Genomic DNA, 27,056 nt, shown 5'->3' with positions numbered 1-27,056 from the left:
TTTCTCAGGAACTGTACTTCATAAAATAACATTTTTTAAAATTCTGGATCCTCAAAATTTAAAAAGTTTTAGGGACCACAGTGAGAAGAATCATATCCCCCCCACAGTGTGTCCTTGTCTTTATGGTCACACCATTTGAAATATCTTACCATCCAGGCTTCTGTGAGAGTTTATTTTCTCTTTGGAAGTCCTCTTTGAAAAAAGAAACATCACCATTCTTGTGTGTGTATTTTAATAATTCAAGGCTCCCCCATACTAGGATCAACTATTATTTCCTAGTTGCCTCTCTTTGCCTATAATTTTGATTTTACTTTTTAACCAGTTTAAGAGGCAATGTTCCACACACATACCCCTTCCCTAATTTGGAAGTGTGCTTTTTTTAATATCACTGCTAAAATATTACATTTGATAGCTTGGCTTTTCTCAGTGGCCAGAAAATAGTTGGTGTAATCAAAGTAATGGGAGTTAGAATGGAACCCCAGTCTCTCTTTTTTTCTGGAGAAACAAGGTTTGAGATTCTGGCAGCTAAATTCCCTCACTGTATGAGACAACTTTTTATCCTGGGTGGCTGCTGGGCCCAGTCTGATGAAGACTGTGGCCCTGGAGATCGCTGGGTTTTGGAAATGCTGTGTTTATTGTTCTTAATGTAGTATTTTCTAAATCATTTAATCCCCCTGATTCTCAAATATGAATGTTGGATAATAGATTGATTTCTGAACCACCCATGGAGAATTCCATGAATTGTAGCTCAGGGTTTTAAAAACTGCTTTCCTCTTTCTTAGGTCCAGATAACTCTCACCTCTCATGACTCCGGTGGACTGACCAAAAGAGATGTGAAACTGGCTAAGTTTATTGAGAAAGTGGCTGCTTCTGTGTGATTTCCAAAATTCATGTAAAATCTTATATACTGTTGCAGTATATCTTAAAGGCAATTTACATGAACAAAAATTAAGTTGTAAAGGAGTTCATCCTTCTACATTTTGTATAATTGGTGTTTAAATACAAGATGACTTAAACCTGAACTGAAGATATTTTTTATTACATCTATTCATACGCATAAGATAACCAACCTAGGTAATTACATTAATAATATTTAAAGAGAGAAATGGATTCTTAAAAGCCAGAAATTGGTAAAGGGGAGTAGTCACACATTTTGTAACCCAGAAATTCAAAATCATGGCTGTACAAAAGCATGGTGTTGAAGAATGATTGTAAGGTACAGGAGTCGGGTTCTCTATAGGTAATGGGTTTTAACCTTACATAACAAATCATGGGACGCTAAAGTTAATTTGGAGTTTGGTTGCTGTTAGTACTTAAGTAATCAATTAGATGACGAAAGTCACAAAATTGAGTGAGCTGTCTTGGTGTGTCTTATCTTTACCTTTCAGACAGGGAGTTGGAGGACGAGTGTCTCACTTGTGGCTTCTTACAAGATATGGCAACACAGGACTCCCTGTCATGGTGATTACTTACCAGGCCATTATTGAACTTACAGGGCTAAGAATGAATTGAGGGTCATTTCTTTGCATCATTTGTATGTTGTGACCCCTGAAATAAGGGTCTGCAGCCTTGGGATCTCAGGGTTCAACAAGGGCCTTCTTTGTAAGATGGCACCTTACTTCAGCAGCCAGAAGCAGCATTCTGTTATAACACGCAAGTCTTCCCTTCCTCAGCCCACCCCCTGCTCCAGCAGGACAAGGAGGCTGAGTTCTTTTGGAACTCAGTTCTTGGCTGGTTCTGTTAGCCAAGGAAAGGCAGCTTTGGTCAGTTTGCCCCATGGGCTTGGAATGTGCAGGGAGCAGAAGAGAGAAGAGAGCCAGCCCCAGACTCCATGGCCCCCAGGGGAGCAAAAACATTAATACTATAACTTCTGTTTCCTGATATTTTTCAGAGGAAAAGGCAAAGCTGTGTGTTTTTGTAAACTCTTTTCTATATTACAGATTTGGAACTTTTTATACGTTTTATTACCAAAAACTTTAGTTCCATTGCTTCAATTTTTACTTGAACTTTTTAAACATGAAAAAATTTAATCATATACAAAAGTAGAGTGAATAGTACATTGAACCTTTATGTATTGATCACCCAGATATAGCAGTTATCAAGATTATGCCCTCTTCCTTCATATAATAACATTTCCATTTTCTTTGCTAAACTGTGTAAAAACAAATACCAAATAGCATGTCATTATTCTTTTGTATTCTTCAGTAAGCATTTCTAGGAAAATATCATCATTATCTTATATAAAACTACAATGCCATCATCACATATAACAATATAAACCATGATTCCCTGGCACCACCAAATACCCAGGCCAAACCAAGTTGCTCTGAAGGTCAAGAAAGTCTTTGGACAGTAATTGGTTCTAGTTAGGCTCCATATGAAGTCCATCCATCAAATCTGGAGGCTGTGTCTTTATTCTCTCTGAGCTTAGAGCAGCCACCCCTCTCCCCTGACCCTTTTTCCATGTAATTGACTTATCAAAACTGGTTTAGTTGTCTGGTAGAATATTTGCCTCTGGTTTTGTCTGGTGTCATTTAACTTGTTCTACTGTATCACCAATGTAAGCCTCTCCCCCTATTTTGAATGTAAGTCTGAGGCTAGACAGGACAGCTGTGTTAACATATGCCACATATAGCATAGAAAGGATATAGTGGAGAAGGATATAGCTCATAATTACAAATACCAGTTACTGATTAGCATCTATGTGAGGGGTTGACATAAGGTCCATGTTAAGGGGATTGCATCTGCTGGAACTCACAAACAGTAGAGAATTAAAGGTCCTGTATCAGAAGTTGGAGGAGATACTCACAGTACCAGATTTCAGCAGAATGAATCCCCAGACTTACTTCAAGTAACTGACGTTGCAACTTGAAAGAGACTTTGTCAAAGTTGAAGGCCTCCAAATCTTTGTGTGCTGACAGTGGTTTCTCTGATGTGGTAAGCTTTGGTTTCCTTCCTTTTTCTCTCTAAATGATCACCAGAGTAGAGGGGAGTTGAACAGACATCGCCTATCCCTTGTCTGACCCCCACATAACAAACCAAGGCCATGTTTGACTTTGTCCTTTTCTAAAATAAAGTTAATGAAAGTTCTGAAAATAATGGCTACTTTCTGTCATTGATATGATGTAAGAAATCTGGAAATAAATAGAATAAGCATGGTTCATTGTATTTTCACTATACAGAAAGCAGCAGCCTGTATATTATATTTGAAATAAGCCTGACTTCAAACTGTATTGAACAGTTGGACCACAGTATTAGTATGGAACAGTCTGAATACTTTCTAATCCACATTCAAAAATGTAATTGTTGGAACTTTCAGTTTTGTCAACTTTCCTATGAAACATCGAGAGCTGTAATAGGGTTTGGTTATTACAATATGTGAACTTTGGGTTTCAGCGCCAATTACTTGGGACCATGATGGAAGAGTCCCCAGGCTGTTGTGCCTGCTGAGGCAGCTGAGGTAGTGCTCCAGAGTGAGCTGCTGCTGACAGGGCAGGAGAGGTGGCCCTTGGGCTTTTCATCCTGGGATGCCTGTCCTGCCTACCTGTCCATGAGAAGTTACGGATTTCAGGAGGCCCTGGATGAGCTTATCACCTCCAAGTTCCTGTTGCAGTCCCCTCACACAGCTGGTGTATCATTCCCACACTGTCTTCATCAGTGGCTTCAGAAACTGCACTCAGCTGTGATGGACTGTGCTGATGTGGTTCACTAGGAACAACTGGGCTCTTGTCTGCTGCCTTCAGCTGGGCGTCTTTCTTCACCCCCAGATTTACATTTTTAATCTCCTCTCTTCTTCCCGGAACAGTGTGCTTTGGTACTTAAAGAAGGCCCAGAAGTGTGCCTCTGAGGTCCTTGCAGATGCACCCCCCACCGTGCCTCACTGATCCAGTGATGCCACTTAGTGGCGCACACATCTAGCACACACATGGAGCATTTGTGAGCTGCAGGGAATGAGGCGTGTTGACACGTTGGGGCAGGTGGAAATGGGGATGCAGAACTGACTCAGCCCTTCTAAGCAGCTGCTGCAAAAGGCCACTGTGGAGAGGTGGGGCAGGAACCCCTGAGGCATTAGAGGGACTACATGACCAAGGAAGGCAATAGGAATCATAGAAGTACTGATCTCTGAGGGAGAAAGTAGAACCAGGGGGTGCAGCCAAAGTGTGAATCTTGGGTAATCTTGGTGATCAAACTGATTAAAGTTTTGCCAGTAATATATTTTGTTGTTGTTCATGTTGTTTTTCCTAATGGCACCTGACCACTGAGCCACATTCCCAGCCCTAGTTTGTATTTTATTTGGAGACAGGGTCCTACTGAGTTGCTTAGTGTCCTGCTTTTGCTGAAGCTGGCTTTGAACTCAAGATCCTCCTGCCTCAACCTCCCAAGCTGCAGGGATTACAGGTGTGTGTCACCGCACCTGGCTTAATGATTTGTTTTTAATTAATAGGTAATAATTGTGTGTCTTTATGGGGTACAGTGTGATGTTTTGGTACATTTATACATTGTACATTGATCAACTCTGGATGCTTAGATTCTCCATCATCTCAAACATCTATCATTTTAAAATGTTAGAATGTTAAAAATTCTCTCTTCTGTTTTGAGTTTTATGATACACTGTTAACCATAATCACTCTCTGTGTAATAAATCACCAGAACTTTTTCTTCCTATCTGATTGAGATAAATAAGATGTTATTAACCTAGTTCAGTATATTTTCCTACCAGAAATGGACATATGCACTTATTTTAGAATACCAAGGACAGCAGAGATGGTGGGGTGGTTACCTCATTTTTTATGGTCCAAGAATTTAGGTTTCCAGGAAATTGAGCCACTAAACTGTTAGCCACTAAACATTTAATACAACATACAACTAAGCAGATCTGTCTGTCTTAATTTGCCGCAAAGGCCAAATGGGCTAGGGGAAGGATATATTAATCCTGAGAGTTGAACAGAACAAGAATCCTAATATCTCTTATACATAGAACATCTCCAGTACATGGCCTATCCCTTACACTCTAGGTGTTTCATACATACACATCCTGTGCTCCAGATGAGCTGATATAGGGCCTATGTTACTTTCTCTGCTCCTCCTGTTTCTTTTGTCCTGGCCCCAAATGGATCACAATCTTTCCAGATGTTTCCAATGTTAGTCCCGAATGTGTTCATTCACTCACAGAACCCTAGATGTTTTAGTCAGCTTTTTTGCTGCTGTGACAAAATGACCTGACCAGCACAAATGTTGTGAAGGAAAGGTTTATTTGAGGGTTCATGGTTTCAGAGGTCCATAGAAGGCCAGCTCCATTCCTTGGGGTCAAGGTGAGGCAGAACATCATGGTGGAAGAGTGTGGTGGAGGGAAGCAGCTTACATGGTGATCAGGAAGCAGAGAGGGATCTCCACTCACCAGATACAGATATATACCCAAAGCCACGCCCCAATTCCCACTTCCTCCAGCTACACCCTTCCACTTTAGTTCCCACTCGGTTAATTCCAATCAGGGGATTAAATCACTGATTGGGTTAAGACTATGACCCAAATATTTTCCCTCCAAACCTTCCTTGCATTGCCTCACATGTGAGTTTTTTGGGGACAAACCATCGAAACTATAACACTAGAGAGCTTTGCTTTTTTTCTTACATGACCTTCAACTTTTTCTAACACATCATTAAGAGTCTAACAAGATGTAACACTTCTTAAAGTGGGGGCCTCTGACCTATCTCTAGTGTTGTCCAGTGTTCGTCCAGAGCTTTATCATTGCTGGGTGCCTGTGACCCTCTTGCTCACCTGAAGCAATTAAGTTTCCTTGAGAAAAAGGACCTGGGACGAGCTTGCTGGGGAGTTCCCCACTCAGCAGTCTCTAGGCCAGAAATGTGCTGGAATGCCCACAAGTGACCTCATAAAGCAAAGATTCCCTCATGGACCCTTCTCTGCTCTCTCTTGGAATCCAGACACCAAAGGGATCTCTAAGAGATTTTTGGTTGGATATAAAAGCAAGGAATAAAAAATTGAAAATTTAAAAAATGTCTCAGGCCATTTACGAAGACATGACACTAAAGTCTACTTCCAGTTCGCTGTTTGGTGCTGCATCAAAGGCGTTCTATGGGAGATTCAGGAAACTTAAGTAAATATTTCTACCTCCATTGTTAAGAAGCGTGTGAAGGGTAGGGTGCAGGAGGGCATCGGCATTCTAGCCTCTTCCACAATCTCATGGGCTTCCAAGGTGACTGTTGGTTTTCCTATTTGGTGAGGCTGGCACACTGACCTGCAGACTGAATGACTAGTTTGCCTCAGTGTTGTCTTTTCCTGTTAGATAATTTGAAGCCTTTTAAAATTTTGTAATAGATTCCATTTCAGACCAAATAATGAAAATTACACATCCTGTTTTTATAAATCACAAAGGTATATACATTTCATTCATACATACATCATACTTTTGTTTTTGGAGACATGATCTTGCTATGTTGCCCAGGGGTGGTCTTTAGCTTGTGATCTCAAGTGATCCTCCTGCTTCAGCCTTCCAAGTAGTTGGAACTATAGGTACTAGCCACTATGCTTGGTTACATTCTGTATTTATTTTTTACCTTAATGAAAATATGTCCATCTAATGGGAAAATATTATTCTTTGAGAAAATTTACAGAACAAGAGAATGACTTATAACTTCACCACTGTTAACACTTTGGCATATTTCCTGCCGAGTGCTTTCTACCCATTTTTGCCCAGGTGAGATAATTTTGCACTGGGGACTTTATATTCTGTTTTTTTTTTTTTTTTTTTTTATTGTTTTGATGTCTACCAGATTGTAAGCATTTTTCTAGGTCATGAAAAAGTACATAGACATATTTTAAGGTCTATATTTCATGAGGTGGAGATGCCAGAGTTTACTTAACCACTCCTTTTTGTTAGATTTTAAAATCATTTTCAATTTCTCACAACTATAAATAATGCAGGGATAAACATCTTTAGCTAATTCACTTTCTTCATTTTAGGTTGTTTTCTTGGAATAGATTCTGCAAGTGAGAGGATAGGAACAGTTCTGGGCTCTTCAGAAAAACTGGTCAACTTAGCTGGTGGTGCAGGCCTGTAATACTAGTAACTTTGGAGGTTAAGGCAGGAAGACTACAGGCTTGAGGCCAACCTGGGCAACTTAGGAAGACTCTCCCTGTCTCAAAATACAGTAAACAAAACCCAAAAAACTGGTCAACCTAGATTTCCCTGGAGGCTTATGAGAATACCCCATTATATTCCACTTTTGCCAGCATTAAATACTATCATGTTTAAGTCTTTGCTGATTTTATAAGCAAAAATGATTTAAAAAAAACAAAAACAAAAAAACTCCCTGACATTTTGGGGGTTATTTCGGCCTCTTGTATTTCTTTCATACGTTGTGTGCCCATTTTCTCTTAAGGTGTTGAATATTTTTTATCATTGATTTGTGAGCATTTGTATGGATGATTATTTTATTGTTATCAGTTTTTCCTATTAGCCTGATATTGTTTTTTTCACATTGTATTTCTAGTGCTTCCTGTATTGCTTGGCATGTAATAATCACCCAATAAAAATTTATTGAATGAGTAAATGAAGGCTATTGCTTGAGAAGGAGCAAATGTTCTTTTACTAAAGAGATCTGTGAAGAGGGGGGACAGACCACTGGTGATGATCACACATATTTCAGTTGTCATTTGTTCAGCCTTCATTGCTATTTTAAAGTATATGTGAATTTATACTCACAAAAGAGGAGAAGCAGACCCTGATCCCTACAAAAAGATGTGCATTGTGTGGGAAGTTCACTCTGCTATATGGTAACCATACCTCTTATTCACCTTTTTGATAGGAGGAAAGACAATCAATGTCAGGCATTTGTGAAGAAAGTCATAACGAGTCGTCTCTTTCACATAATTATGATTAGCACCATCTCATTGAATGCCTTTTTAACAGTCTTGTGGACCAGTTATAGAATAAGATATCGCTTGTTCAGAGTTTTCGAGGTAAGCTGAAAAAAATGGGTCCATTTTCTTCTGTTTTATTTCTGGAAATTATTCTAAAATTCTGAAGGCATTTTGTTTCAAGAAATTTTCCACAGGAAAATTCTAAGGACCTTTATTTAGAATACACTCTAAACCCTAGGCAGATGGTAACAGGCATGGAAGTGATGACATGGATTTTAAATTTCCCTAAATTCTTTTTAAAACAGCCACTAGAGAGTAAAACCAAAAACCCATGGGCAAAATTTACAGCAAAACTAGTTACAAAGAGCCAATAAGATACATGGCATCAGCCTCTGTGGGGGAGGAGGCAGAGGGGAACTGGTAGGTATTCACTGGAATGTGTGGTGGGCTGACCTGAGAACAGCTGCTGGGAATAGTGTTGCCTAGTCCAATGCTGGGTAAGTGCAAAGAGATCCGGGTAATTCCTGAAGGAGCTGTGGTAGTCCAGACCCAGTGAACTTTCAAAACTGACCAAACCTGCAGGACTCCCTTCAAAGGCAGGGCTGCACATTTAGGAAAAATATTTGAAGTGGAATAATGAGCAAGTTAGAGACAGCTGAAGAAAAAGATGTCCCAGAAAAAATTGAACTAGGAAACCTCAAAATCAAATTACCACATTTTAGAACATAACCTCAAAGCAGAAGAGAGCTCAGTGAAGTTAGAACCATACTTTCTTCTAAAAGTGCAGGAAAATTAATGGTGCATAAAAAAGTACACTAGAAAATGACAAGTGAAACAGCAAACAAAATTTTTATAAGAAAAAAAGAAAAAGTGGAGAATCACATTTCTATGAATAAGGAAAGTGCACGGCAAAGACACGCCCACAACAGATAGACTATAGCCCATGATTTTAAACAGGGTAAATGTTTAAGAAAATGATCAAGTTAGGAAAAGAATAGAAGTGAAGTGACAAAATCAAGAAAGAATTCGAAAGCAAAGAAAAATAATTTAAAAAATGGAGACTAATATAGAGTAAGGGCAATTAAATACAACAGACAATCACTTAAGAGAAATACATAAGTGGAAGATGTTTTTTAAAAACGAAGAAATGAACAGATGGAAAGAATTTAAGAGAAAACAATGAACATTGACAATGGGAAAAAATTCAATATAAAGATAATAGGAGCCCCTGAATTTCAGAACAAACACTGAAATCTATCACCCCCTCCCAAATTACTTTAAATAAAAGACTTAAAGTTTTATGTTGAAAGAGCACACATCACCTACCTGAGAATATGGATTTAGAACAAGCACCAAAACATATCTAGTAAAATTTTGGGACTTTAAAGGAAAGAGGAGTGGAGGAAACTATAACCATCTGGGCAATGTGGCTTCTAAGGAGAAGAAAATTAATTATCATCAGACTTCACTATGGTCATGCTTTAGGCCAAAAGATAATGGAGATAATTTCAGATTCTTCAGCAAAGAAAATGTGAACCAAGATTTTTAGATCAGTAAAACTGACTTCCAAGTACAAAGAGCACAAACTGTCATTGACATTCAAAAACTTGGAGAATATTCTTCCCAGGAACCCTTTCTTAGGCATCTACTAAAGAAAAAGTTGCAGCCAACCAAAACAATTTGATGCTTCTGTTGATAGCATTAAATAAATAGTTACCAATTAATTATGGTTAAACAGGGAAAGAATATAGCATATAACGATATATATCATCTGACAACAATAATACAGTATGACTACAAAAAATGGGAGGCATTGGGGAGAGCCAGCGCAAAAAATTTTAAAACCATTTTCAGTAATCAACTTGGTGGTGCTATTAGTAGTGTTATTCTGAGAGGGATAAGCACATGGTAATTATGGGATCGTTTCTTTCATCGTCTGTGTTCTTGAGAACAGGATGCTATTGGAAGAAAGGAGATACAGATGTGTAGATGAAAGTTAAATAAAAACTCTGTAGTTGTACATTTGGATTGGAAGTATCATCATAAACTACTGAAGTATTTTATTTTATACTTTGAATGACTTTGAACATTGACCAACTTAGCAATTATGCATTTTTAGTGCCTATAATGTGATGTTGAAATGTCATTTCTTACTAAAAGAAACCAGAGTGTCTTAGAGAAATAACTTATTCCAGGTCTAGGGCAGGGAATATACCAGATGAGGCAGAAATATCTTGTCATATACCTACAAGGAAGCTATCAAAATGTATCAAGTGAAAATTTCAGGAAAAATAATTTCACATAAAAAAAAACTTATGATCATATCAAAAGGATGAAGGAGAAAACTTGAAGAGGCTTCTACTGGCTAAAGATGGTACAATTTGAGCTGTAAGGAAGGCAGCAATTACCATGGATTGAAATGCATCAAATAATCTATGAGGTTATAATGATATACAACATAACTGGCTATTTGGGGTGTTTTTTTTTAACATATATTTTTTAGTTGTAGGTAGACACAATAGTTTTATTTTATTTTTATGTGGTGCTGAGGATTGAACCCAGGGCCTTACGTCTGCTAGGTAAGTGCTCTACCATTGAGCCACAACCCAACCCCATTTTGAGTGTTTCAAAAGAGCAATCCTTGATCATTTTTTCCCCCCAGTCCTGGGGATTGAACTCAGGGACACTTTACCACTGAGCTACACCCGCCCCCCAGCCCTTTTTATTTCTTATTTTTGAGATAAAGTCTTGCTAAATTGCCAAGGCTGGCCTCAAATTGTGATCCTCCTATGTCAGCCTCTGGAGTTCCTGGGATTACAAGTGTGCACCTCCACACCTGGCCAATTCTTTATCTTGAAACCTACCAAATTAAGGGAAAGAATCAAGATTTATTAACTTCTCTTAGATTAACTGTAACCCTGAGAGGGTCACCTACTATGTAACTACTTAGTATTATAGTTCATATCTTTATAAAGTATCCCAGTTACTAAATGAAAAAAAAAAACTGATAGAAAATCACCATTTTTCCAGTATAGTAGTGGATCTAGGCATTCAGCATCAATGACTGCTGCCATCATTAAAGGTGAGCTAGTCAGATGTTATATGCCTTCTATGAAGGAATATCACTTATAACTTTCTCAGAGATCCAACGTGAATCTAATCAAGCCTTTGGAGAACATTTTCCTATTTTCAGGAAATTTGGAAGATAGAGAAGCATGCTGAGTGGCACCATAAGTGTGCAGTCAACAAAATCCAGACTGGAATGTTCTACCAGTTAAATTAGCTGGACTCTTTAACAAATAAAGAAGAAAAAAGGAATGGGAGATTTAAAAAAGATAAACCAAAGTTTAAAAATATCAAAAGGCAAGACTAAATTATTGGTTCTTAGGATGCATATATATGTTTCTATCCATAAATGCAAGAAAAAAATTACAATAAAAATCCAGATAATGGTTAATTTTGTAGGTAGGGAAGGAATCGATTGAGATGGGTACATTGAGAGGCCTCTGGGATGGCTGTCAAAGTTGTACTTCTTGACCCGGATGGTAGGGCTAGGAGTGGTGACCTTTTCATAATTCAATAAGCCAATTCATGTGGTTCTATGTGTATTTTTTTCTTTTTACTCTTTTTTTTTTTTTTTTTTCATGGTGCTGGGGATTGAACCCAGGGCTTTGTGCTTTCGAGGAAAGTACTCTACCAACTGAGCTATATCCCCAACTGTCTGTATATTTATTTTTATAACAAAAAAATTAAAATATACTTCGTTCAGGGTAAAATTCACATTTTTTTCTTATTGGTAAAAATGGTTAGCTCAACATAATGTGCTTTCAGAGGTGGTAGAGGTGGGTGGCACACACAAATTAATACTTGAAATTCATGGAGTCCATTTGGGGATGCTTCTGTGAATGTGCTGGCATGGTAGCAAATTCCACACCACCATTCCACAGAGTGTGATCGTGGACTGTGGGAGATCATGTTAGGTATAAGACTGGGTAGGGCCAGGGAGAGAGATGCATTGAGAAACCTAAATCCTGGTTGTCCTCCAGAGGCCATAACGGTCACCAGGTTTGTGTCCTGTAGGGACCCTGGTTTGCAAGCCTAGTTCTGTGTTGTGGGCAGGATTTGGACTTTGGGATTATATAGTTTTGTGTTCAAGCCTCAGCTCTCCTACCTTTTTACTAGCTGGGAAAATTTAGGCAAGTTATATAATTTTTTTGTGGCTCAGGTGCAACATTTGTAAAATGATGATACTAATACACACCTTACAGGATGCTGTGAGACCATGGAGCCAAACATGTGTGAAAGCCCCTGGTTAACTATGAACATGAGAAATTATAAACACTCTTGAGATCCCTCTGAAGGTTCTAAGAAAGACCTGAGAAGGGCCTGATCTTTCATCTCTGGATAATCTTGAGGCGCTGGGTAAGCAGGAAATGAGGGTAAATTGCTAGTATCAGCAAATTGCTGGAGCACTGAATGCAGGCCCTAATACACAGAGCAAAGAGCCTTGGCAAAGACCAGGAGGCTTATTGGTTCCAGGCATTTAGAGAAATCTCCAGCCAAGCATTAGGAGGCCTGTAAGCTAACTGAAGGACTGGGGCTGTAGCTCAGTGGTAGAGTGCTTGCCTTGCATGTACAAGGCCCTGAGTTCAGTCCCCAGCACTGCAGTAAATAACAAGCTGACTGAGCAGAGGCTTTGGTGACCACACACTAACAAAGACTGTAGGCTTTACAGAATTCAGGAAGGCACTTTGAAAAGAAAGAAACAATCAACAGTAATAGAAACAAACCTTGGGGAAAGGGGAGAATCTGATTCCAATTGTGACATATTATTTAAAAAGTCAATTTTTCAACAATGAAAAAATCATGAGACATGCAAAAAATGAGCATTAAAGCTTAAAAAGTTGATTCTCAATAGAGTAGAACCATAATTACTAGAAGCTAGGAGGGGTATAGGTAGGGAGGATAGAAAGAGGTTGGAAAACAGGTACAAAATACAGTTAAATAGGAATAAGTTTTATTATTCCACAGCATAGTAGGTGACTAGTTTATAACAACTTCTTATACATTTTATGAGGGACTAGAAGAGAGGAGTTTGTAGACCCCAAACACAAAGATAAGAAGATGGAAATGCTAGTTATTCCAATTTGATCATTATACATTGTATACATACATTGAATACTGTCACTCTGTAGCCTATTAGCATGTACCACTATTATGTGTAAATTAAAAAGAAAAAATATCAGACTTGGTATGTAACTCAGTGGTAAAGTGATTGTTTAGCATTCTTGAGACTTTGGGTTCTTTTGCTAGTTCTGTAATAAAAGAAAAGGAAATAAAAACAAAACAAACAAAAAACTATGCATAAAAAAGAATGTATGGCCCATATACAAGAAGAGAAGCAATCAATGGAAACTCTTCTTAAGGAAGTCCATTTGTTGGACATATTAAACAAATACTTTATTATTTATTTGTTTATTTTGTGGTGCTGGGAATTGAACTCAAGTTCTTGCTAATGCTAGGCAAGCACTCTACACAGAGCTATTTTCCCAGTCCTTTAGACAAAGTCTTTAAAAAAGAAGCTATAATAAACATTTTCAAAGAACTAAAGAAAAACATGTATACAGAACTAAAGGAAAATATGAGAAAAATTTCTCACCAAATAGAGATTATGGATAGATAGAAATTATTACAAAGAGCTAAATACAAACTTCATGCACTGGTGCACACTTACAGTGCCAGTGACTCAGAAGGCTGAGTCACAATTCAAGGCCAACCTCTGCAACTTAGACCCTGTCTCAAAATTGAAAAAAAAAAAAAAAAAAGTGGGAAGCTCAGTAGTAGATTGTCTCTGGAAAAAGAAGAAAAACAACCAAATCGAAATTATGTAGTTGGAAAGTATAATAATTAAAATTAAAAATTTATTTGCATATTTGAGCTGGTAGAAGAACCAATGAACAGGAAGACAGGTTAATTGAGATTCTTCATCCTGAGAGGCAGAAAAAACAAACAAATGAACAGAGTCTAAGAGACATGGACACCATCAAGCATACCAACATACACATAATGGGAGTTTCAGAGGTATGAGATGCCCAAAACTCCCCAAATTTTAAGGAAGACAGATATATATGCATTCAAGAATCCTAGTGAACTCCAAGAAAGAGAACAAAGAGATCCATACTGAGACTCATTATAGTCAAACTATCAAAAGTCAGAGAATCCTGAAAGCAGCAAGAGATAAGCAACTTGTCACAAACAAGGGAGACTCAGTAAGACTAACAGTTGATTTCTTATTAGAGGATATGGAAATCAGGAGGCAGTGAAATGACATGTGAAAAGTACTGAGAAAAATACTGTCAACTAGGAATTGTATGTCTTGAAAAACTATTCTTCAAAAATGAAGGTGAAATTAAGACATTCTGGATAAATGAAAGGAGCATTTGGCGCTAGTATGTGTGAACTAAAAGAAATGCTAGATAATCTTAGGTGGAAGTGAAATAAGACAGTAACTTGAAGCCATAATAAGAAATAAAGAATACTGGTAAATTCAAAGACCAGTATTGTTATATTTTTTATTTCTATATGATTAAAAATACAAATGCATAAAGCAGTAATTATAGTTAAAAGACACATGATGTATAAAGATATAGTTTGTGAAAATGAAGAGAAATGGAGCTGTGTTGGAGTAGGATTGTTATATATTAATAAAACTAAGCTTATAATTAATGTAAAAATATATTATAGTAAATTTAAGAGATTAATTGCCACAGCTAAGACATAACCCAGAAAATATGTTGAACTATAACAACAGCAACAGCAACAACAACAACAACAAAAAAAAAACAGTGAAAAAGGAATCAAAATGCCCTACAAAAAGATCAATTAAACACAAAAAGCAGTATTTTGAGGAATAAAAATATATGACAGAAAACAAAGCAAAGTAACAGAATTATGTCCTTTATCAGTAATTAAATGTAAATGGTTGAACTCTCCAATTTAAAGGCAGAGATTAGAAGAATTTTTTATAATTTACTTTTAACTTTTTTATGAGGAAAAGTTAATTTTGCCTCACAGTTTCAGGGGTTCAGCTAAAGGTTGGCCAACTCCATAGCCCTGGGTCTATGATGTGGCAGAACATCATGGTGGAGGAAAGCAGCTCAGGACATGGCAACCCAGAAGCAGAGAGAGGGCTTTGCTCACCAGGGACAAAATATAAACCACAAAGCCATCCCGTCCTAGTGACCTACTGCCTCCAGCCACAAACTTCCTGTGTATAGTTACCCAGTAAATCTATAATAGTGGATTAATTCTCTGATTAGGTTACAATTCTCAAATTCCAATCATTTCATCTCTGAAAATTATTGCATTGTCTCACATGTGAGCTTTTGAGGGACACCTTATATCTAAACCATAACATTCTGCACTGGCCTCCAAAAGCTCATGCCTAATGAGCAATGAAAAATATATTTAGTCAATTTTCAAGAGTTCCCATAGTCTTAACAGTTCCAGAATTACCCAAAAATCCAAAAAGTCAAATAAGACTGAAGGCAAACTCATGAATGCTTTCCACTATAAATATCAAAAGCAAGTCATATATATCCAATATATAATAGCATAAATATTTCCATTCTACAAGGGAGAAATAAGGGCATAGAAAGAAGGGATGAGACTAAAGCAAGATTGAAATCCAGCTATGCAAATAAGTCCTGCAGCTTCATATCCAGGTGTGTGGGGCACATGACATTGTGATGTTCTCACCAAAAGGTTTCTGTAGCTGCATCCTATGACCTTGCTGGTTGCAGCCCACATGGCCTCTCTCTTGGCTCCTTTCTGCTCAATTCCTATAACTTTCCTCAGCAGATGTTCCATGACACTGACATCTCTTAATCTTGGGTGTCTCCACTGCAGCTTCAGCTTCCTACTCACATCTTCATGTATTGCCCTCTCAGGGGCTGCCTGCAGTGATTATAATCCTACTACACTTTGCCTGTCCTCCCTAGCCATCCTTTGAAATGTTGGTGGAAGCCTCCATGAGCTCCTAACTCCACCACCCTGCATTCCTGCAGAACCAGCCCCACATGGTTTATGACAAGGTCTTCCAGTATCTCAAGCAGTATCAAGCCTCCTGGGACCATGGCTGTAGCAGCTTTTGAGTGTCTGGGTAGCTGAGCACAATGAAACAACTTTCTGTCCTGTGCAAGCCAGGTGCCCTCATGGTTTCTTCTCAAAGAAAGTTTTACTTTTAAACCTTGAACCTGAGATGGGTATGGACTTGTCAATTCCTGAGATGCCCTCAAGCCATTTTTCCTATTATCTCTGTGCAAAGTACTTAGCATCTCATTAGTGGTTATAATGTCTTTAACAACCACAACTTCCTTTGCCCCAGTTTGACTCACACTTTTCTGTAAAACTGCAAGTTGTTAAAATCTTTCTGTTCCTGATTATCACAGTAAACTTGGATAAAAGATGCCAGCAATATCCATGCCACTGCTTGAATATGGTGCTGCCTTGAAATTTCCTCAGCCACATTAATTAGTACATCACCTTCAAATTCAGTCTCACAGAAATTCTCAGGACATGAGAAAAATGTTGACAACTTTTTTTTTAATTGTGTTTTTTTTTTAATTGTAAACAAATGGAATACAACTTGTTTCTCTGTTTGTACATGAAGTAGAGGCATACCATTTGTGTAATCATACATTTACATAGAGCAATGGTGTTTAATTCATTCTGTTATTTTTTCATTCCCCTCACCCCCCACCCCTCTTTTCCCTCTATACAGTCCCTCCTTCCTTCATTCTTGCCTCCCTCCCACCCCCCATTATGTATCATCATCCGATTATTAGCGAGATCATTCGTCCTTTGGTTTTTTGAGATTGGCTTATCTCTCTTAGCATGATATTCTCCAATTTCATCCATTTGCCTGCAAATGCCATAATTTTATTATTCTTTATGGCTGAGTAATATTCCATTGTATATATGTATTGACAACTTCTTTGCCAGAATGTAGCATGAATGGCCTCTAGTCTAATTTTCAAGAGTCTTCCTTCTCTGAAACCTTGTGAACCCAGACTTCACTGTCCACAGTACTATTGTCATTCTGGTCTTCTAAGCTCCCACAAGAATTCCCCATTAAACTCCACTTAGAATATTCTGAAGATTTCCCAGCTTGTATCTTCAAACTTCAAAATTCCTCCCTCCACAAACCAGTTCCAAAGCCTTCTGAACCACATGATCATGTAAGTCATAACAATGGCCCCACTTTATGGTACCATTTTCTTTTTCAGCCAGATTTCCCATTGCTGTGACCAAAATACCTGACAAGAAAAACATAGAGGAAGAAAAGTTTATTTTGGCTCATGGTTTCCAAGTTTCAGTTCATAATTGGCTGACTTCATAGTTCTGGGTCCAAGGTGAGGCAGAATATCATGACAAAGTGTAACTATGGATTTTTAAAAATCCAACTAAATGTTATCTACAAGAGACTCATTTTAGATCCAAAGATACAAATAGGTCAAAAGTGAAAGAATGGAAAAAGATATTCCATGCAACCAGAAACCAAGAGAGCTGGGGTGGCTATACTAATATCAGACAAAATAGAAGATAAGGCAAACCATTACAAGAGACAAAGAGGAGCATTTTCTACTGGTGAAGGTCAATTCATCAAGAAGATAAAACAATTTTTCTCTAGCACATATGGTGCATTCTGCAAAACAGATCATATGTTAGGCTGTAGTATAAATACCAATAATTGTTTTAAAATATTAAAATCATAGAAAGTATCTTCTCTGACAATAGTGGAATAAAACTAGAAATCAATAATGGATAACCGGAACTTTTAAAAATATTCGTAAATTAACACAATCATAAAAAACAATAGTTTGAAGTAGAAAGCACAAGGGCAATTAGAAAATATTTTAAGAGTAGCCAGGGGTGGTGGTGCATGTCTATAATCCCAGCAACTTGCGAAACTGAGGCAAGAGGATCTCAAGTTTGAGGCCAGCATTTGAAACTTAGGGCAATCCTGTCTCAAATTTTTAAAAAGGGCTGGGGATGTAGCTCAGTGGTAAAAACACCCTTACATTCAATCTCCAGGACTGGAAAAGAAGAAGAAAAAAAAAATAACTTAAGATGAATGAAAATTAAAACAATATAACAAAACTTATAGAATATAGTGAAAGTAGCACTCAGAGGGAAATTCATACCTATAAATGCATACATTAGAAAAGAAGAAATAAATCAATAACCTAACATTATACCTTAAAGCACTAAAAAAAGAAGATTGGACTAAATCTAAAACTGGCAGAAGGAAAGAAATAAAAAAAAAGGTTAGACATAAACAAAATAGAGAACAGAGAAACAATAGAGAAAATCAACAAAATTAAACATTGGTGCTTTGAAAATATCAACAAAATTGACAAATCTTTAGCTAGATTTATCAAGCAAAATAAGAATATTCAATTAGTCAGAAATAAAAATTGGTACATCAATAATGACCTTATAGAAATGAAGTGGGTTATGGGAGACTATAACAAACAATAGTAGTCAATGAATTAATCTAAAAGAGTTCTAGAAGTTTTCTGGTGGAGTTTGTTGGGTCTTCTAAATATAGGATCATGACACTGGTAAACAGAGATGGTTTGAGCTCTTCTTTTCCTATTCATATTCCTTTAATTTCTTTCCTTTGCCTGATTACTCTGACTAGAGTTTCAAGGACTTCGTTGAATAGAAGTGGTGAAAGAAGGTATCCCTGTCTAGTTCCAGTTTTTAGAGGGAATGCTTTTAGCTTTTCTCTGCTTAGAATGATGTTGGCCTTGGGTTTGTCGTATATAGCTTTTGCAATGTTGAGGCATATTCCTACTACTCCTAGTTTTTCTAGTGTTTCAAACATCAATGGATGCTGTATTTTGCCAAATGCTTTTTCTGCATCTATTGAGATAATCATGTGACTCTTGTCTTTAAGTCTATTTATGTGGTGAATTATGTTTATTGATTTCTGTATGTTGAACCATCCTTTCACCCTCAGTCTGTGGATGTCTTTGCCTATGAGGTGAGTCTCTTGGAGGCAGCATATTGTTGGGTCTTGTTTCTTTAATCCAATCTGCCAGAATATGTCTTCAATTAATGAGGTTAGACCATTTATATTCAATATTATTATTGAGAGATGATTTTTGTTCCCTGTCATTTTGATTTATTTCTAATTTTTAAGTTGAATTTTATTCTCCTTTAATTGTCTACTCCTCTAGTGTAGTTCCTCCCCCTGCTGGTTTTCATTTTTATTTTTTATTTCTTCTTCATGAAGTATTTTATTGAGTATGTTTTGTAATGCAGGCTTTCTAGTTGTGAATTCTTTAATGTTCCTTTATTGTGGAAGATTTTTATCTAATCTTCAATTCTGAAGCTTAATTTTCCTGGGTATTCTGTTCTTGTTTGGCATCCATTTTCTTTCAGAGCTTGGTATATATTATTCGAAGACCTTCTAGTGTTTAGGGCCTGGAATGAAAAATCAGCTGAGATCTGATTTGGTTTACCTTTAAATATGACCTGTCATTTTTCTCTTGCAGATTTAAAATTCTATCCTTATTCTGTATGTGAGGCATTTTCATAATAATACACCTTGGTGTGGGTCTCTTGTAATTTTGTATATTTGGAGTCAGGTATGCCTTCTGAATTTGATTTTCCATTTTATTCTTAAAGTTTGGAAATTTTTCTGATATTATTTCATTAAAAAGATTGTGCATTCCTTTAGTGTGCATTTGAGATTCTATCCTCTTGAATCTTAAATTCATCCTTCTAATGTTATCCTATTTTCTTGAAAATTCAGTTCATGGTCTTGTAACATCTTTTCTCCATTATCAACTTTATTTTCAAGATTATGTGCTTTGTCTTCATTGCCTGAAAATCTTCCATGTGGTCTAGTCTATTGGTTATGCTTTACATTGAATTTTTAATTTGGTTTATTGATCCCTTCATTTCAAGGATTTCCCATTGGTTCTTTTTCAGAATCCCTATCTTCTCATTGAGGTGATCTTTCACATTTTGTATTTTGTCTCTGATTTTACTCCTTTACATAGTCTTTTACCTCATAGATCAGTTTAACTATGAACTTTCCAAATTCCTTCTCTGACATTTCCTCCACTATGGTGTCAATGGAGTCTATTACTGAGACACTTTGGTATGTTTGTGACGGTTTGTTCCCTTGATTTTTTCATATTGTGTGTCTACCCATCTATCAGTGTGAATCTGAAGCAGCAGCATTTCTATCCAATGAACTTATAGTATCCATGAAGTTTTCCAGTACCTCACAGTTTATAGGGAGATAAATAATAACAACAACCAAATGCAAACAGTATTCAGCATTAAACTTAATACTTAATTTCTACCAAGACATCTACAACGTCAATTGGCACAATAAACAGAAGTGGTGTGGTCAGCAATTGCCATCAATAAAAACAGTAAATTTGCAAAAGATTTTGCAATTTCAAAAAGTGAACAGGGAGAATGCAGAAGAGATGTAGGATGTGATGTTTATGAGGGAGAAGGATAGAAAATAGAAGTAAAAAAGGAAGAATGAAAGAGAATACTAGAATTTGGCTATCAGCAAAAGAAAGAGAGAAAGAGAATCAAGGGAAACAAACAAGTGAAAAGCAATACAAAACAAACCCCAAATATACTAATCAAAAATCCTAGCCCTTATGCCCTCTTTCACCACTTCTATTCAATATCGTCCTTGAAACTCTAGTCAGAGCAATTAGACAGACCAAAGAAATTAAAGGGATACGAATAGGAAAAGAAGAACTCAAACTATCCCTATTTGCTGATGATATGATTGTATACTTAGAGGAACCAGGAAATTCCACCAGAAAACTTTTAGATCTCATAAGTGAATTCAGTAAAGTAGCGGGATATAAGATCAATGCCCATAAATTTAAGGCATTTTTATACATAAGCGATGAATCTTCAGAAAGAGAAATCAGGAAAACTACCCCATTCACAATAGCTTCGAAAAAAATAAAATACTTGGGAATCAATCTCACAAAAGAGGTGAAAGACCTCTACAATGAGAACTACAGAACACTAAAGAAAGAAATTGAAGAAAACCTTAGAAGATGGAAAGATCTCCCATGTTCTTGGATAGGAAGAATTAATATTGTCAAAATGGCCATAGTACCACAAGTGCTATACAGATTCAATGCAATTCCAATTAAAATCCCAATGATGTACCTTACAGAAATAGAGCAAGCAATTATGAAATTCATCTGGAAGAATAAAAAACCCAGAATAGCTAAAGCAATCCTTGGCAGAAAGAGTGAAGCAGGGGGTATCGCAATACCAGATCTTCAACTCTACTACAAAGCAATAGTAACAAAAACGGCATGGGTATTGGTACCAAAATAGAAAGGTGGATCAATGGTACAGAATAGAGGACATGGACACAAACCCAAATAAATACAATTTTCTCATACTAGACAAAGGTGCCAAAAATATGCAATGGAGAAAAGATAGCCTCTTCAACAAATGGTGCTGGGAGAATTGGAAATCCATTTGCAACAGAATGAAACTAAACCCATATCTCTCACCATGCATGAAACTAAACTCAAAATGGATTAAGGATCTCGGAATCAGACCAGAGACCTTGCATCTTATAGAAGAAAAAGTAGGTCCAGAGCTTCAACATGTCGGCTTAGGACCAGACTTCCTCAACAGGACTCCCATAGCACAAGAAATAAAAGCAAGAATTAATAACTGGGATAGATTCAAACTGAAAAGCTTTCTCTCAGCAAAGGAAAATATCAGCAATGCGAAGAAAGAGCCTACAGAGTGGGAGAAAATCTTTGCCAATCATACTTCAGATAGAGCGCTAATCTCCAGAATCTATAAAGAACTCAAAAAACTCTACACCAAGAATGCAAATAATCCAATCGACAAATGGGCTAAGGAAATGAATAGACACTTCACAGAAGAAGATCTACAAGCAATCAACAAACATATGGAAAAATGTTCAACATCTCTAGTAATAAGAGAAATGCAAATCAAAACCACCCTAAGATTCCATCTCACCCCAATTAGAATGGCGATTATCAAGAATACAAGCAACAACAGGTGTTGACGAGGATGTGGGGAGAAAGGTACACTCATACATTGCTGGTGGGGTTGCAAATTAGTGCAGCCACTCTGGAAAGCAGTGTGGAGACTCCTTGGAAAACTTGGAATGGAACCACCATTTGACCCAGCTATCCCACTCCTTGGCCTATACCCAAGGGACTTAAAATCAGCATATTACAGAGATACAGCCACATCAATGTTCATAGCTGCTCAGTTCACAATAGCCAGATTGTGGAACCAACCTAGATGTCCTTCAATTGATGAATGGATAAAGAAAATGTGGTATATATATACAATGGAATATTACTCAGCCATAAAGAGTGATAAAATTATGGCATTTGCAGGCAAATGGATGAAACTGGAGAATATCATGCTAAGTGAGATAAGCCAATCTCAAAAAACCAATGGACGAATGATATCGCTAATAAGTGGATGATGACACATAATGGGGGGTGGGAGGGGTTAGTGTTAGGGTTAGAGTTAGGGTTAGGGAGGGGGGCAGGAATGGAAGAAGGAAGGACTGTATATAGGGAAAAGAAGGGTGGGAGGGGTAGAGGGGAAGGGGAAAAAATAACAGAATGAATCAAACAACATTACCCTATGTAAATTTATGATTACACAAATGGTATGCCTTTACGCCATGTACAAACAGAGAAACAACATGTATCCCATTTGTTTACAATAAAAAAAAAAAATGGACCTGGAAGATTCTTGCCCCATGAACTACATTGTTCGTAAGAGACCAGGAGAGATTCAAATCCCAGTGGGGAATTTGAATGCATAGGTGGGTGTGACTGCACTCTTGGGGACTGAACTGGGAGGCTGGAAAGGGCACAGTTCATGGGCTGCTAAGGGGACAAGAGATTTGCTCCTCTACCTTAGGAATAGATCCCAGGGAAGACTCCTAGGGTACAGTCTCCCAGCGTGGATCCTTAGCTGCAGGGCCCTAGAGGTGGGATAATTTAATTCCTTTGGGCCAATCACCAATCAAGGAAACACCTGGGATCATAAGCCCCACCTTCAGGAGCTCTGCCTAGGGGAACTCCTCTCACAGAACTCTATAGTGACCCCATCTTGTGAGTGGAGCAGACAACACTCTCCAACCCACTCTACATCACATACGGCTGAGAGGGGAAGCTGAAAACTTTTGAACTACAACTGGCAACTTGATGAGCAACACAAAAAGAGGAAGAATCTGACAGCTGGCAGCTACTACTCCAGTACCTCAAGAAGAAACGGAAAGACAGCTGGGCATAGGCAACAAATGTATATTTCTATTGACAATTCTTGACCAGTAATGAAAATGATTCCTTAATTTTTTCATTAGGAATTCCCTACCCTTTTTTCTTTTTGTTGTTGTTGTGTGTGTGTGTGTGTGTGTGTGTGTGTGTACTGTACTGAATGGTTCATGGGCATTTACACATATACATATTTGTTTCTTTGTAATTATTTTTTAGGGCTCTGTCTTTCAATGGCTAGGATTTTTTTTTTTTTGTAAACAAATGGGATACATGTTGTTTCTCTGTTTGTACATGGCGTAAAGGCATACCATTTGTGTAATCATAAATTTACATAGGGTAATGCTGTTTGATTCATTCTGTTATTTTTTCCCCTTCCCCTCCACCCCTCCCACCCCTCTTTTCCCTCTATACAGTCCTTCCTTCTTCCATTCTTGCCCCCCTCCCTAACCCTAACTCTAACCCTAACACTAACCCCTCCCACCCCCCATTATGTGTCATCATCCACTTATTAGCGATATCATTCGTCCATTGGTTTTTTGAGATTGGCTTATCTCACTTAGCATGATATTCTCCAGTTTCATCCATTTGCCTGCAAATGCCATAATTTTATCACTCTTTATGGCTGAGTAATATTCCATTGTATATATATACCACATTTTCTTTATCCATTCATCAATTGAAGGACATCTAGGTTGGTTCCACAATCTGGCTATTGTGAACTGAGCAGCTATGAACATTGATGTGGCTGTATCTCTGTAATATGCTGATTTTAAGTCCCTTGGGTATAGGCCAAGGAGTGGGATAGCTGGGTCAAATGGTGGTTCCATTCCAAGTTTTCCAAGGAGTCTCCACACTGCTTTCCAGAGTGGCTGCACTAATTTGCAACCCCACCAGCAATGTATGAGTGTACCTTTCTCCCCACATCCTCGTCAACACCTGTTGTTGCTTGTATTCTTGATAATCGCCATTCTAATTGGGGTGAGATGGAATCTTAGGGTGGTTTTGATTTGCATTTCTCTTATTACTAGAGATGTTGAACATTTTTCCATATGTTTGTTGATTGCTTGTAGATCTTCTTCTGTGAAGTGTCTATTCATTTCCTTAGCCCATTTGTCGATTGGATTATTTGCATTCTTGGTGTAGAGTTTTTTGAGTTCTTTATAGATTCTGGAGATTAGCGCTCTATCTGAAGTATGATTGGCAAAGATTTTCTCCCACTCTGTAGGCTCTTTCTTCGCATTGCTGATATTTTCCTTTGCTGAGAGAAAGCTTTTCAGTTTGAATCTATCCCAGTTATTAATTCTTACTTTTATTTCTTGTGCTATGGGAGTCCTGTTGAGGAAGTCTGGTCCTAAGCCGACATGTTGAAGCTCTGGACCTACTTTTTCTTCTATAAGATGTAAGGTCTCTGGTCTGATTCTGAGATCCTTAATCCATTTTGAGTTTAGTTTCATGCATGGTGAGAGATATGGGTTTAGTTTCATTCTGTTGCAAATGGATTTCCAATTCTCCCAGCACCATTTGTTGAAGAGGCTATCTTTTCTCCATTGCATATTTTTGGCACCTTTGTCTAGTATGAGAAAATTGTATTTATTTGGGTTTGTGTCCATGTCCTCTATTCTGTACCATTGATCTACCTGTCTATTTTGGTGCCGATACCATGCTGTTTTTGTTACTATTGCTTTGTAGTAGAGTTGAAGATCTGGTATTGTGATACCCCCTGTTTCATTCTTCCTGCTAAGGATTGCTTTAGCTATTCTGGGTTTCTTATTCTTCCAGATGAATTTCATAATTGCTTGCTCTATTTCTGTAAGGTACATCATTGGGATTTTTTTTTTTTTTTTGGGTGCTGGGGATCGAACCCAGGGCCTTGTGCTTGCAAGGCAAGCACTCTACCGACTGAGCTATCTCCCAGCCCCCATCATTGGGATTTTAATTGGAATTGCATTGAATCTGTATAGCACTTTTGGTAGTATGGCCATTTTGACAATATTAATTCTTCCTATCCAAGAACACGACGCAAAAATTCTCAACAAAATTTTAGCAAATCGCATACAAAAACATATTAAAAAGATAGTGCACCATGATCAAGTGGGTTTCATCCCAGGGATGCAAGGTTGGTTCATCATCAGGAAATCATTAAATGTAATTCACCATATCAATAGACTTAAAGTCAAGAATCACATGATTATTTCGATAGATGCAGAAAAAGCATTTGATAAAATACAGCACCCCTTCATGCTCAAAACACTAGAAAAAATAGGGATAGTGGGAACATTCCTTAACATTCTAAAGGCCATCTATGCTAAGCCCATGGCTAATATCATTCTAAATGGTGAAAAACTGAAAGCATTCCCTCTAAAAACAGGTCCGTTTTTTGAATCCAGCTCAGATTTCCTGGGTCTTGGCTCCTGGTTCCCATAGCTGCAGCTGCCACAGCACAGTAGCAAGATGGCTCATGCCTGGGTTCTCCATGGGCAATGGGGATGTGCGGCATCTTTCCCGCACAAGAATGTTGTGCAACACAGTCTCTGGATCAGTTCAGCAGTGTCCTTGACCTCTGATTTCTCCATACCAAGATACACCATGGTACCACCTGAAATGTGGTTTTCCTCAGTCTCTCTCCTGCTTTGCCTGCAGTGGGTCAGCTCTGGCAGCTGCGGCTGCAGGTGGTGGGCTTTCTTCGTTCTTTTATTGTATCCAATCTTCTGAGTCCCCAAGCTGCTCTTGAATGTCCAGTATTAAATCCCAGTGAAATCCCTCTTTCACCCACCTCACTGAGAAGCTGTTTATCTACTATCTTGTTCTCATGCCATACAGCAGCTTAGAAAGCAACCTCCTTTACTCTGCCATCTTCCTCTCTTCAGCCAAGGAATGGATTTCTTACATGTGCTATCATGTGGATGAACCTTAAAATCATTGTACTAAGTGAAACAAGCCAAACACAAAAGGCCAAATATTATATTGTTTCCCTTATATGACATACCTATAGAACGGATCAATTCATATAGATAGTAAAATAGAATAGAGGTTACGAAGGGTGGTGATGGTAGAGGGAAATGGGTAGTATATTGGGTCCAGAGTTTCTCTTTGGGATAATGAAATAGTTCTGGAAATGGTAGTGAGAGTTAATGTGAATGGTACACCTTAAAATGGTTGAAATGTTAAGTTTTATGTTATATATGTTTGACCACAATAAAAACAAAGGTAATACATACTCAAAACTAAGGAAGCAAAATAAAACCCTCTGAATGCTATACTTAAATGGGGGAATTTTATGGTATGTAAATTTTATCTTCAATTTAAAAATTCATGAGCTGAAATGTTGGGAAAAGAGCAACAAAACAAAACCAAAAACAGTAGAAGGAGGGAAATATAGAAAAAGCAGAAATTAATGAAATAGAAAACAGAGAGTCAAGAGAAAGTATAAGAAAACATCATCAAAGCCAAAGGTTAGATCTTAGAAAATGGTTATAAAATAAAGAACTTTCTTCATGAGACAATCAAGACAAATAGAAGATCTGAATCATGTTAGGAATTAAAAAGAGAAAGAACAAGTTGGGTGTGGTGGTGCATGCTTGCAATTCCAGGGACTCAAAACGCTGAGGTAGGATGATTGCAAGTTCAAGGCCAGCCTCAACAACTTAGTGAGACCCTGTCACAAAATAAAAAATAAAAAGAACTGGGAATGTAACTCAGTAGTAAAACATCCCTGGGTTAAATCCACAGTACAAAAAAAAAAAAAAAGTAAATGATATAGTATTAAAGTCAATAAATTTAAAAAATTAGAAAACTTTCAGTAAGAAAGTAAAAACCTGAAGTGAACTT

At 37.6% G+C, this 27,056-nt stretch overlaps 2 protein-coding genes across 2 annotated transcripts in view; both read left to right on the top strand.

Annotated features, from left to right (window-relative positions):
• Positions 1-1,022, top strand: part of Pcbd2 (pterin-4 alpha-carbinolamine dehydratase 2) — a 46,241-nt gene extending 45,219 nt beyond the window's left edge. The window contains exon 4 of the mRNA XM_047556821.1: positions 783-1,022. Within this exon, the coding sequence (XP_047412777.1) occupies positions 783-878 (96 nt within the window). The 3' untranslated portion in view covers positions 879-1,022. The remainder of the gene's footprint in view (positions 1-782) is intronic.
• A 4,315-nt stretch (positions 1,023-5,337) lies between these two features.
• Positions 5,338-27,056, top strand: part of Catsper3 (cation channel sperm associated 3) — a 35,182-nt gene continuing 13,463 nt past the window's right edge. Inside the window, exons 1-2 of the mRNA XM_047555843.1 lie at positions 5,338-6,115; positions 7,827-7,980. Coding sequence (XP_047411799.1) covers positions 6,015-6,115; positions 7,827-7,980 — 255 coding nt within the window. The 5' untranslated portion in view covers positions 5,338-6,014. The remainder of the gene's footprint in view (positions 6,116-7,826; positions 7,981-27,056) is intronic.

This window comes from Sciurus carolinensis, chromosome 6, assembly GCF_902686445.1.
Source record: "Sciurus carolinensis chromosome 6, mSciCar1.2, whole genome shotgun sequence".
Classification (NCBI taxonomy): Eukaryota; Metazoa; Chordata; class Mammalia; order Rodentia; family Sciuridae; genus Sciurus; species Sciurus carolinensis.
The sequence above is the reverse complement of the archived record's forward strand: the minus strand, read 5'-3'. Positions and strand labels throughout refer to the sequence as shown.